The 13453-nt window shown below is 36.6% G+C and overlaps 1 protein-coding gene across 4 annotated transcripts in view; it reads right to left on the bottom strand.

The window, feature by feature from the left end:
• Positions 1–5045: 5045 nt before the first annotated feature.
• LOC136864364 (beta-1,4-N-acetylgalactosaminyltransferase bre-4) overlaps positions 5046–13453 on the bottom strand; it is a 51939-nt gene continuing 43531 nt past the window's right edge. For 3 of the 4 annotated variants that reach the window (XM_067141263.2, XM_067141262.2, XM_067141264.2), the window contains one exon: positions 5046–6797. In XM_067141263.2, the coding sequence (XP_066997364.1) occupies positions 5565–6635 (1071 nt within the window). In that variant the 5' untranslated portion in view covers positions 6636–6797 and the 3' untranslated portion in view covers positions 5046–5564. Of the gene's footprint in view, positions 6798–8617; positions 8719–13453 lie in introns of those variants that run through there. The other variant, XM_067141265.2, reaches the window with a different exon arrangement.

Genomic DNA, 13453 nt, shown 5'->3' with positions numbered 1-13453 from the left:
CTTATACAAACTACATCTAACTTTAGTCTATCCATCTCCCTTTTCAGATTCTCTAAGCTACAAACAATGATTCAAACTTCTAACATTCCACACTCCGACTCGGAGAACGTCAGTATCCATCTTCCTGATGATCGCGCCCTCTCGTGTAGTCCCCACCCGGAGATCCGAATGGAGGACTAGTCTACCTCCGAAATATTTTACCCGGGAGGAAGCCATCATCAGTACATCATTCATACACAGAGAGCTGCATGTCCTCGGGAGTTAGTTACAGCTGTAGTTCCCCGTTGCTTTCAACCGTGTAGCAGAATCAGCACAGCTAAGGCATGTTGAGTATTACCGGTACCGTATTTATGTGAATAATACCCGCATATTAAAAAAAAAATTGAGGTACGAAATTGGGGTGCGGGTTTTATTTGAGCCAATGTTGGCATTTTTTTTTCCAAAATCAGCCTTCCTAAAGTTAGGGTGCGGGGATTATTCGCGTAAATACGGTATTATGAGGCCATATCAGTCAATCATCTAGACTGCTGCCCTTGCAACTTCCGAAAGGCTGCTACCCGCCTTTCGATGAACCAATTATAAATAGGAAAGGAATCCCACCTTATCAATAATTGTGAGCCCAAGATGAACAAGAAGCAGTATACAGAGACCTCTCATTCAAAACGCACCTCAACCACGCCAACAATAATATCATAACACCAATGCACAGCTACAGATAGGAAAGGGGCTACCACCTTGGTCTAATGCCACCCAAATTTTATCAATCTCACAGCACAGTATGATTCGATTAAAAAAAAAAAAAAAAAAAGATTTAACACACAGCAGAGGTGTATACATACATTTTATCCTAATAGTAACAACACGCCTGGAACTCATTTTTAAATTTCAAAAAGTGTTTTATTCTATGCACATATATGAAGATAAAAACCTTTCATATAAATAATAGGACAATTTTACAAGCAAATCATATTATTTAAGCTTAAAGCATCAACCAAATGCACAATCATGACAAAAGACTCAAACACAGAAGTCAACTGATGAACTGGATATATGCAAGATACGAACGTTTATGTGCATAAAGTGTTTCTTTTTTTTTTTTCATATATACTTATAAAATGAGCTTTAAGTTAAGGTAGTGTTGTACAAACCAATTTTAAGTTAAAAGTATATTATTATAGACATACTGTATACTTACAGTATCACGCATAGTGACACACATGTCAGTTCCCGATTTGACATGCCCCACTTGGACGTATTCAAACTTTTGTTCATATGGCATTCCTCAGACAAAGTAATATCAATCATTGCTTGATGTACTAAATGTGAGTGTATTGTTCAGCTGAGGATGACCCAAAATTGGGGGACAAAACCGGTACTGTAGTATAATAATTAAAATAAACAAGTATTGATAAGGTGGAATTCCTTTCCTATTTATAATTGTGTATTTCGTCAATACGGATATGAAGATTATAGATTATGATTTCGATGAACCATTTATTAGTCTGGTCTCTCAACAGATACCCATCCGATATGGTTGCACCTGCGGCTCGGCTATCTGCTTCATTGGGACACGCAAGCCTCCCCACCGCAGCAAGGTCACATGGTTCACAGGGGAGGGGGATTACATTATAAAGTTAATTCTTTCAATGCCTTCACGATGGCCAAGCGGTGATTAAGGTACGTGGTGGAACAACAAAGTATTAAATGGCAACAGTGCATTTATATGAGTCAACAGTGCATTTACAAACACTAAAATCGATCAGTGTTATGTTACAACATTAATATGCAGTGTTTCTTTCAAAATATTTCAGAAGAGCAAACAGAATAGCTCACATATCCACTAACATCCATTTTTCAAGAAAGTGTTAAATTATAAAACACAAACCTTTGTTATAGAAACAAACATTAAGAATAAAATAAAATTGACAAAAATTATTGCATATATTCAATTCCGATAGAAATAGAGAGAAATCAGGCCAATTCAGCTCAGTTATCAATGATTAAAACAAAAATTGTTAATTATAGAAGGTGATTCAATAAATATTTGCACCACTGTACAATACCAGGTGCTAATTATTTTTCTGAGTGACTGTAAATTACTATCAAAGGATAGACCTTGCTATATTAGGTCATCTTCAGCCATGATCATGGTACCAATATTAATATAAGAAACAACATTAATCTAATGGTATTGAATATGTGGACCTTTCTCTATCCTTTGATAGTGACCAATTATCAATATGGAGCGTAATGAAATTCATAACTTATGACTCTACATTAGTCATGACTTTGATTTTCAGATGTTTAAAAACCTCTCCATGTATACTATGCGATTATGACCACAGATATTGTAAAGAATAACTCCCTCTTAAAATAACTGAGCCCAGAATTCAATTACCGGTACCGTATTATTTCAAGAGGCTATAATCTAAACGTTAAAATTTCAGATTGCTCCTCGGCAGACAACATTGAGGCATTTGTCTTCTCCTTCCAATGGCAGAAACAACTCTGCCTTCCTAAAATTGAGCATTTCTGTGTTTCAGGTTAATTAGCACCTATACTTAAAATTGTTACTTACAAAAGTAAAGAAAGAATTACAAAAAACTGTTATAAGGAAAAAACACAGTTTGTTGGGACAGGAAGCACAATTAAACAGGGTTGATCAGAATAACCTGAAAAATATACGTTGATTCACACAACATAAGGTGCAATGTTCAACACTTGCCACATTAGAGCCATTTTTCTATAAACCCCATAACAAGTTTCGTCTGACTGTTTTTCAGATCACTAATATTCCTTATTTGATAAGAAAGACTATAGTACAAGCACTTCAGGTACACAGCAGATTTGTATTTAAATGTAAGGTTATTATTTTTTTTTTTTTAACCCTTTGTAAGAGGAACGTGGCGTATTTGTGAGGTGCAAAGTATGACTATGGTATATGGCATTAGAATAGTGACAGCATTCTCATAGTTTGTGTATAGTGAAGAAGCCAAGGAAGTCATTGTTAAACTGCTGGCAGATTATTTCAGGAGAGTAGATGATACACAAACATTATTGATGAATATCTGACTGCAGAATAAATCTAAGAACAGTTATTAAGGAAAGAAGTTTTGTTGATGAAATTGGTACCCTTATGGAAGAGAACACATCTGCTAGTGACAGTGATGGAGGCAACGAATTTGATGAAAATGGATGAGTTATATTTCAAGATAACACAGTAGATTGTGCAACATCAAGTGGGTGTAGAAAGTAATACCGTAGTTTGGCAAATGCTCCATCACTGTCAAAAAAGACTCCTATCAAAATTTTGGAAGGTAATTTTGCAGATGCATTTAAGTTATGGAAAAGAAAATGGTATGAAAAATATACTGCATTCTAATCCTCCGATTCTTCGTTCCCCTGGAAAATAAATTATGGTCACTGTTCTGGCCTTATGTTAAGGAGCATTCAGACTAACTGGCTGACCCGGTGTATAATGTCACTTCCGGTTTCCCATGATCTAGAGCGTCTGCGCTGCCACCCACCCCACCTCACTTGTGGACAAGATGCAACTTGTTTCCTGTTGCTTATTGCTTACAATAGCGGATGCTATTTTTAGTCTGTTTATAAGCCTATTATGTTCTGAAATATTGTTTAAAATATCTACAATAAATTGCTAGGTAAATCCTTAATTTTAATATCGATGGTTAAACAGGTTATTTTGTTATCCGACCAAGAGTCCAGCCCCAAGCCTGCCAGTTAAGAGTGTGTTCACTATTGACAATCAATTATGTTTATTCAATATTAGAATGGTTATGAAGAATGAATTATTGATCAAGAGTCAACAATACCTGTACAAAAATGAAATATGTCTCATAGTTTCTCATAAAGGAAATGTGATGGAACTGCAATAACAAATAAATCTGTGTATTCTTGTAATTAAAAGATAACAGAACACTGCACAAGATGATTCATGACTGTATCCTTCAAATTTGGGCAATGACTCTCAGGACCAAGGTCCACCCTTTGAACAGTACAAAATACCAGACAACATCGTGTGTGAAGAAATTCAAAACTCGATATAAGATCGTGTCTCAGAAAATAATGCACGAATTACTGAAAAGGGCTTTCGAAGAAGAGACAGATTTTCAGCAACAAGCATTCACATTTTTTGGGGGGGAAATATGATAGTTAATTGACAAATGTGATTTAAGCCTTGCAGAAATAATTAACTTGGATCAATCACAATTGATGACTGTATCCTTCAAATTTGGGCAATGACTCTCAGTAATTCAGTAATTTGGAAAGGATTTGGAATGGTGTCGAACAAAGAGAGTTCATGCTGCAATGTCCGCAATGACACATTCTTACACTATCTTGCCACTCATAAATATGGCTGGAACTTTGTTAACTTTGATGTACATTCCGGTAGGAGAACCCATTGGTCAGTTTCTGAAATTGATGCCTGTGACTTCCCTAACTTAAGATATTTGTCAGTATGTCAGCCAATATGTCCAGGACAGATCTGAAAATATTTCTGAATGAGGTCCTATAGTCAAATGTGCAGGGACTGAAGACTTACTTTCTTTCTTCTGTTAAATTCTTGGAAACTAAATATGGATGATGAATTATTCAGTTCAAAAATTCAAACAGATATTGAACTTATCAAAAAAATTATTCTAGGAAAACTGTACTGGCCTTGTTTAACCTGCAGATGATTTTTTCTTTTCATCTGACATAAATATGGTGACTTTTATTACGGATGCAGTTATGTTTGGATCAGACATCTACTTTTGATGCTGAGGTTATTTGATATGTTTACAATCTTTTGTTCACTTGAAGTTTTTGGTGCCATCATTCCAAAATCTGATTTGGTATCTGATAAAAGTGAGTACGGTATTGCCAAATGACCTGTATCATCTGAAACAATACTGCACAGAACACGATTTTTCTGAAACATGTGAACATTATTATTATTATTATTATTATTATTATTATTATTATTATTATTATTATTATTATTATTAATTATTTTTTTTTAATTTTTTTTTGAGTGCCCAATGTGAAAAATAATTTGTCTTGATCATCACCTGATTGCCCAGTTACATACTTTCTAACTAGCTTGTGATTTTTCCATCTGAATTGTGAAACAAATGGAACAATGTCATATCAATGTTCGTATTTGAAAATGCTGCAATTCATGCTGCAAGATAACAGAACACTGCACAAGATGATTTATGACTGTATCCTTCAAATTTGGGCAATGACTCTCAGGACCAAGGTCCACCCTTTGAGCAGTACAAAATACCAGACAACAACATCGTGTGTTGGCAACAACAGTTTGCATGCAAACATAATTCTGTGTGTTCCTTTGGAAGGACAAGGTTGGACTGTGCTCCCCAAGTCAATGGCAGTGTTCTTTCATTATAAGTATGAAAATAATTTCATTCATCATATTTCATTAATAATCTCTTTAATGTACTGGAATAAAAAAAAAAGAGTATTAGGAATTTGTTAACTTCAATGATTATCAATGGTGTCAGAACCCTGAGTTAAATCTCTATATCTCTCCAGATGATTTATTATATATCAACAAGAATCCAAGTGTAAAGAGGTTGATAGGAAATATTGCGTAGATTATATTTTAAGTTATTCAGTCCATCTGTGTCAAAACGATCCCTTCCAGACCTAAGGTTAATGTAACGGCTCTCACTAGGAGATTCTTTGGCATGTGACAGCATAATGTACCTTGCGATATGTGGGGGAAATCGACATATTTGTAGGCCCCTGTTATGAATACGATTCTGAAAGTCATCATCCTCTCCACCCCATCCAAAGAATATATTAGAGAACCCATTGACTAGATCAAACTGCTTTTGTAAAATTGCTACAGCACCACCAAATAGTTCTTGATAAGGCAAGTTATATCGAAATGTGTTCAGACTAGACGACATGTGGCGGGGGTAATGAGTACAAGCATATACATTACGTAATTTTTGAGGTATTAGGTCTACATCATGAAAAATAAAACAATGGAAAGGTAAAATTTTCAAAGCTTCAACATACCCAATATTAAAAAGTTTAGCACGATTGAAAGCTCCTTTCATACCTTGCTCAACAACAAATATACGGTAACTTAACAATTGATTCTGAAGAAATGGATGCATATATGAAAGAAATATCTGCAATTGAGATGAGCGATTTCGAAAGGGCACAACAACAGCAATGTGATACTGGGATACACACTGGGAGGGTTCCCAACTTCCACCAGCTTTAATGTCAAGTTTAGAGCTCAAATCAGTTACATCAGAATCACTCACACTTTTACTAGGATAATGGAGAGAGTTGCTCAGGTTATACAATTTTAATACACACAAAGGCTTATTAGATTTTTCAGCCAATACCACAGCAAATGGAGATGGTTCCAGCTCATTTAAAATGTCATCCTCATTAATGAATGGATATGATGAAGGAAAACGACCAGGATTGAGACAGTGCAAGAGAAATATTAATAAAATGAGGGTCAGTAATATTTTGAAAATATGGCAGCTTGGAAAAAGCAAAATCCGTAGTTTCACACACATCTCCGCTACAATCAGTAGAGTAAATGACAAATTAGAAGTCCATTCTTTTCTGCAGAAAGTTTTCATCATCTCTAAATAGGATGTCAGTGGTCAATATTTATGCAAGCTTTGTCCTTTGTCAACAGACAATGACAAAACTAGTTTCCTTTGTCAATAAACACGTTACACAGACTAACATTTCTGTCGGTAATGTCTTCTACTAGCAGACAATGGGAAGAATACCCACTGGCCCTGAAAGATAAACCACAACAATATAATCAACATTCCATAATAACTTGAATAACATATAAGGATTACAAACAATTCAGCAATAATATTATTAAGAATGAATGTCTGCCAAGATTGACATAAAAAGTGCTGTCCACGCAAGTGTAATAAACAGACTACCATTAAAATACTTGAACACAAAACTCTTAATTGTGCAAAGCATGAAATTAAAACTTTATACCATATTTCCTAATTAATCAAGTCATTCATATAATCTGCATATCGTGTGGCGCATTGACGCAAGCAGGAGAGCAAATACAGACAACCATTCAAACAGGAGAGAGCACAAGGTGTTTTCTATATTGAGGAGTATTATTTAAGAGACTGCCGTTTAGTTGAGACAAAATCAAACAGTAGAAACTTGAAACAATGTAGGTATGATTGAATTTTCAAAACATGTTATAATAATAATAATAATAATAATAATAATAATAATAATAATAATAGTAATAATAATAATAGTAATAATAATAATAATATACAAACGAAAACACAAAATCTGTAAATAAAGTATTAAAAATACGTATAAGCTATTTAGGCCTATAAGATATTAAGAGCATTTATAAGTTAATAACAGCATCATTACCAGCATTTCCTCATGTATTCTTCAGTACTACAGAAGCAGTTACTCGACAGGAGATTTTTAAATTCTGGATGAATGAGCTGATGGAACCTATATCTTTAACCTTATTTGGAAGCTTATTATATAATCTGATTTGAACAGTGTCTCAAGGCAATGGATTTACTCATGTGCTTCATAAAGATGTTACTGTATTTCTTGTTCACATTTCATAATTGTGATTGTCACAATTAATCTTTCTGAAGTGATCAGTATTTTGTTTCACATGTAAAATGCTTGGTACTGGGAGTATCCCTAGTCTCTTAAATAACTGTCTGCGATGCTCTAATCTGTTATGTCTCTGATATAATTCTGATAGCTTGTTTCTGTATTCAAAAAATAACATCAACATTTGATCTGTAGCAGCCCCAGAAGTGAATACCATAAGAATTCATCCCTAACTTAACATTATCTTTTCATTGCAAGGTTCTTTGTGTTATTGTTCCCAATTGTTTGGAACAGCAATCATTCTTTATACTTTCATGCCTGTTATCTTTAGCAAAAGAATTAAGATATCCCAATTCGCCCTGTTTTCCTTTTCGATCCACAAAGTAGATCTGATAGCAGAGCACGGTACACTAATCTGCTAAAGCACATCTTTCTTAACAAATACCATTAATTTCATTTGTGAACTCACTACAGTGCCTTCGCAACACTTCGACTGAATTTCACTTGCTAAACTACTATCTTGGGGAAACACACATCCATAGTACTTGAAATGATCCACTTGTTCCTGTTTTGTATATCTAACTTGACATTGTCCCCTATATTTCCTTGCAACCAACATCACTTTACTTTTGGAAATGCTAATTTCCATACACAGTAATACTCGCTGCATTTTTCATTAAGCTCCAAGTTTTCAGTACAGTCTGCCATCAACGCCATCAGCATAAACTAAATGCCCACCCAACTGAATTCATCCCTGCCACTGTCGTTTTATATCTTTCCGTAAATGTTTCATGTGAAGAAACCCCTGAACAACTTCAGGTTTATTTATATGCCTTAGAGCAATGGTATTCAAACTTTTTGGTTGGCATACTCCTAAATTCCAATTGTTTTACCTTCATACCCCCAAAGTATGAGCATTGCAATTATACCAGAAATAAGAAATGATTGTTGCTAGATGCCAAATAATATTAGCTGCAATAATCATCATCAACATCACCTTCTGCAGCTTATTCCGCTTGCTCAGGGTCCTTGAACGCACTGATGCATGAAAGAGTTGTGGCCGCAGATTTAAGGTCACATGCCCTTCCTGACACCACGGAATTTTCAATTGAGAATCCACCCCAGCAACACCAAGAATCAAAGCATGATCGCTGGGATGACAGGCGAACAGCTAAGCTGCTACACAACCCTGTTCCCAATAATAACAATAATGTATTGGATATGATCATCGCTTGGCAAAGAAAACCTCGTAACTCCTTTGGCAACACAGCAAGCCTTCACAAGACAAATGGAGAAACATGGTTTTCTCATGAGTGGAATTACAAGGTTTTCATTGGCTAGGAATGGTGCGCGCACGCGCGCACACACACACACACACACACAAAATATCTCCCAGGTGCAAGCTCACAGCTGTGTGCCCTAACCGCATGGCCAACTCGCCCAGTACACGCGTGTTATTAATGCAACAATAATTACTTTTGTACCATATACACTGCTAGTAGGGAAAATTGAAGAGAATGAGTGGATTTTGAAACATGAGTGGAATTGCGAAGTTTTCATTGCCTAGGAATGGCGCACGCAACAATAATTACTTTTGTACTACATACACTGCTAGTAGGTAAAACTGAAGAGAATGAGTGGATTTTGAAACAAAAAGTGAAAAAAAAGAGCAATGCAGCATAAGCAAGCATTTTTACATGCCTAGTCAATGAGAGGTACAAAGTGACACATTCTTTAGAATGAATAGTTCAGAAAGGAGACTATGTAGTCATAGACAAAAACACTACAAGCAAGTTTTGATTGAAAAAGAAGAGAACTTTTTTTCTGAATTGCTCACTGAAAACAGTTAGAAGCTACGATACCCCTTGAGACAACAACGTGTAACCCTAGTGGTATGCGTACCACACTTTGAATACCACTGCCTTAGAGGAACTATGTTTCATGCTATGGTTTTTTTTAATAATGCAGAAAAGAACCTGTGATACACTGCAAATCAAACCAAGAACTGAGGAAAATATCTTCCACACTCAGGCTGTACTTTTCTCCCACCCCACTTATCTCATGTCCCTTGTCAGCTCTTTGCTTACTACTGTGCAGTCCTGACACCCTTTCAATGTATGTCCTGCATTCACCAAAGTCTTATCTAAAGAGTATATAGCATGGTTTTGTTTATGAATGCTTTATATTCGAATTCCATAATGCCAGCAGATAGCCTCATGTTTTGTTTACCAGTAGCAGCCATTACGAATTACTAGCGCACGTAGTGAGGTAGAAAGGCCAACTTCACTGTGCAGATGAATATGCTAGGGCACACAGCTTTCACTATATACTACTAATTTGAAACAATGAGTGGAAACTTATTTTTATGGTGTACATTAGCTTTATTTAAGCAGAATAAAATTTAAATGCCGCTTTCTTCATAAATAACGATGTTCAGCACACATGAGACACTACCACTAACAGAAACTATGTTTGTAATATGAGGGGCATTAAATATATGTTTCACAGGTTATCTGAATCAGAAAGTATTAAACATTGTCCAAATAGAGTACAAGTCCACAGCTGGCTGGAGCAGTACTTGTGCTGTAGTACCGGTAAGAGGAACATCATAGTGCGCAAGTGAAATCGAGTACCAACTGGAAAGTGCACTTTGAAGTTGTAGTATGCAGAACAGTACGCTTTTTGTGGGCAGAACATCATACTTGCACTGGGATTCGCAGTGAAAATGTGGCGGTGTATGGATCAAATGCAATGTCAGACATTTTGAAATGGTGCCAACAATTTGAATAAGGATGTACAGACCTAGGTGATGCTGATTAGACAGAAAGGCCATCAACATCCATCATAGAAGACAATTTTCTGCAAATCAATGCAATAGTTTGCAGCAATAGCAGAGCAATAGTTTGCAGCAATAGCAGAGTACACATCACAGACACTGCACAGGAGATGGGCATCTCAAAAGGCAGTGAGCATGCCATTGTCCAACACCAGCTGTATTATTGGAAATTGTACTCATGTCGGATTCTGCAATCACTGACACTTGAACACAAAACACATCATTGATATTAAGAGGCTGACTTGGAGAGAAACAAATATTAAAAACTGTAGATATGACAAACAAAGAGACACGTATCGCTACTGCCTCCAGCTGGGTTCTTAGTGAAACTGCTTCGCTGTAGGTGTCAGAACAAGTGAAAATACCAACGCCACGGGATGCCCGGTTAGCATAATCCTGTTCTGTCTAGTATTGACCAAAATTTCTCAATACCTATGATGACCTGGTCTGAGATTAGTTTCTTGAATACAGACCATACTCACCGCGAATGGACTAATTAGCTGGCACAGCTCAGTAAGATGCCTATCATAACTATTACAATTCCACTGTAACGGTGCCGTAGTGTGGACTTTTAAAAAAAGTTTTAGATTGTAAGCGGTGAAATGCTTATGAACCTAAACATCCACTTCAATATCTCCATCTGACGATGGAGATGAATGCTCAATGTCCATCCCCTTGTCACTGAACGAGGTGATGTACACCGAGTGCTTCTTCGATGCTTTTCAGTGGCAGGGTTTCCTCCTACAAGGGAAGTGCGCAGGTTTTACAACAGGTGTCCTGCTGGTGCTGACATGTACCCTCCGGATGGAGGGCATGTTTCCCCATTTGCAGAATAGGTGGAGAAGTGCCTGGTAAGGGCTTCCTTCTTACCTGCTTTTTTTTTTCTTGTTTAGATGAGCTGGGAGGTGAATTCCCAGCCCTGGTCGATGATGCCGCCTTCACCAGCTTGGGCACGGCTTTGGTGACATCTTGGAGGAGAGGGGGAGGGAGACTTCGGCTTAGGATTTCTATATGTAAGATTCTATTAGAATAAAATTTATTGTAACCACCTATTCAATACAATTCACTGCTTGTGGTGATTAAATTCTAAGTGATTTGTATACACTACATGTTTCACCCTGCTTTTGGGCATCTTCAGCCTATTGTCAATCTTAAGGTCAAGACCCAGGTCTTGTGTGAGAAACATTTGGAACCAATATATACAAATATGACCTTAAACTAATAATCTTCCCGTTTTTTACACATAAAAAAGGGGCCTTACTTTAGGTGATATGTATAACAATTATAAAAATGTGCAACTTCAATTAAAACAAAATGTTACATGAATACATTTAAAATTATCTAACAACTAGCTGATGTACCCGTGCTTCGCTACGGGATTCTCAGAAAGACTGTCTTTGTGGTTTTCTTAACTACAGTTAACTTAGGCCATTACAAAAACGTCAGTAGGAATGTAGCATTTAAAAGCAATGTTATCATATAAAATACTCGATCAATTGAAAAACCCCACATGTTCTCACTTTTAACGAACAGTACTACGATGCCGATCTAACAGTCCAAAGTTCCAGTGCTGGAATGACCAGGCCGCAGACAGCCGTGAACACTCCTCTGACAGTGTTCCGTTAAATATACACACAGCGCATTCCAATCAGTGCATCAGGGTAGGGATTGACTGCTATGATGAACCATTTTGTTACGTACCTGTAGTATCAGAAAATTTATGAACCAGAGGAATGGCATACTTACGAAGAAAGTTATCTAACGCCCCAGCTACTTCCCGCCAATATTCAGGCAGGCTGTTATACTCGGTACGACCGGGTGAGTTAGCCGTGCGGTTAGGGGCGCGCAGCTGTGAGTTTGCATCCGGGAGGTAGTGGGTTCGAAAACCACTGTCGAGAGCCCTGAAGATAGTTTTCCATGGTCTCCTATTTTCACACCAGGCAAATGCTGGGGCTGTACTGTACCGGTAATTAACGCCAGGGCCACTTCCTTTCCACTCCTAGCCTTTTCCTATCCCATCGTCGCAATAATACCTATCTGTGTCGGTACGACGTAAAGCAAATTAAAAATATACTCGGTATACAGCGGTAATCCCATCTATCGGACATGACTGGTAACAAAAGACACAAAGCACACCACAACAAACAATGGTCAATGTAATGTTATTGTCGTTCAGTGTTATGAGCATTCTGTATTGTAGGCCTTCACATTTAGTTTTCTTTCGACTCTGTGATATTAGGTCATTTTACGAAATTACTTATAGTGTAGACTGTAGTTCCTTATTCCGCGACTTCACATAAATGATCGGAAATTTAATACTATATAACTTTAGTAATGTAGTATTTGTTGACAGGACCACTAATAACACAAATATTTGAGAATTAAATTTTAAGCCTTCCCCTAAACTACCATTGCACTGAGTGTGAATAAAAATAATTATGACCTAGATTGTAGCGACTTATTTCCCTACTTTGCATACCGATTTTCACTAAGATAGGGCCACTAATAACATAAACATTCCAGAATTTAACTTTAGTCCTTCCCCTAAACTACCATTTCTTTCGGCATGAATAAGAGTATTTATGCCCTAGATTGTAGCGACTTATTTTCCGACTTTGCATACTGATTTTCATTAAGATAGGACCATTAATAACATAAATATTTGAGAATAAAATTTTAGTTCTTCCCCTTAACTACCATTTCTATCAGCATGAATAAAATTATTTATGGCTTAGATTGTAGCGACTTATTTCCCGACCATGCATACCGATTTTCATTAAATTCTCTTTAGCCGTTTTCTAGTGATGCGTGTACATACATACAGACAGACAGACAGACAGACAGACAGACAGACAGACAGAAATTACGGAAAAGTGAAAAGTGCATTTCCTTGTTACTGTGAACATGATCGATACAGAAATACTATTCTTTTCACATTCTGAGCAATGTACAGACAAAACTCTTATTTTATATATATAGATTTACAAACTGTACAAA

The sequence above is a fragment of the Anabrus simplex genome, chromosome 2, assembly GCF_040414725.1.
Source record: "Anabrus simplex isolate iqAnaSimp1 chromosome 2, ASM4041472v1, whole genome shotgun sequence".
NCBI classification, from domain to species: Eukaryota; Metazoa; Arthropoda; class Insecta; order Orthoptera; family Tettigoniidae; genus Anabrus; species Anabrus simplex.
The sequence above is the reverse complement of the archived record's forward strand: the minus strand, read 5'-3'. Positions and strand labels throughout refer to the sequence as shown.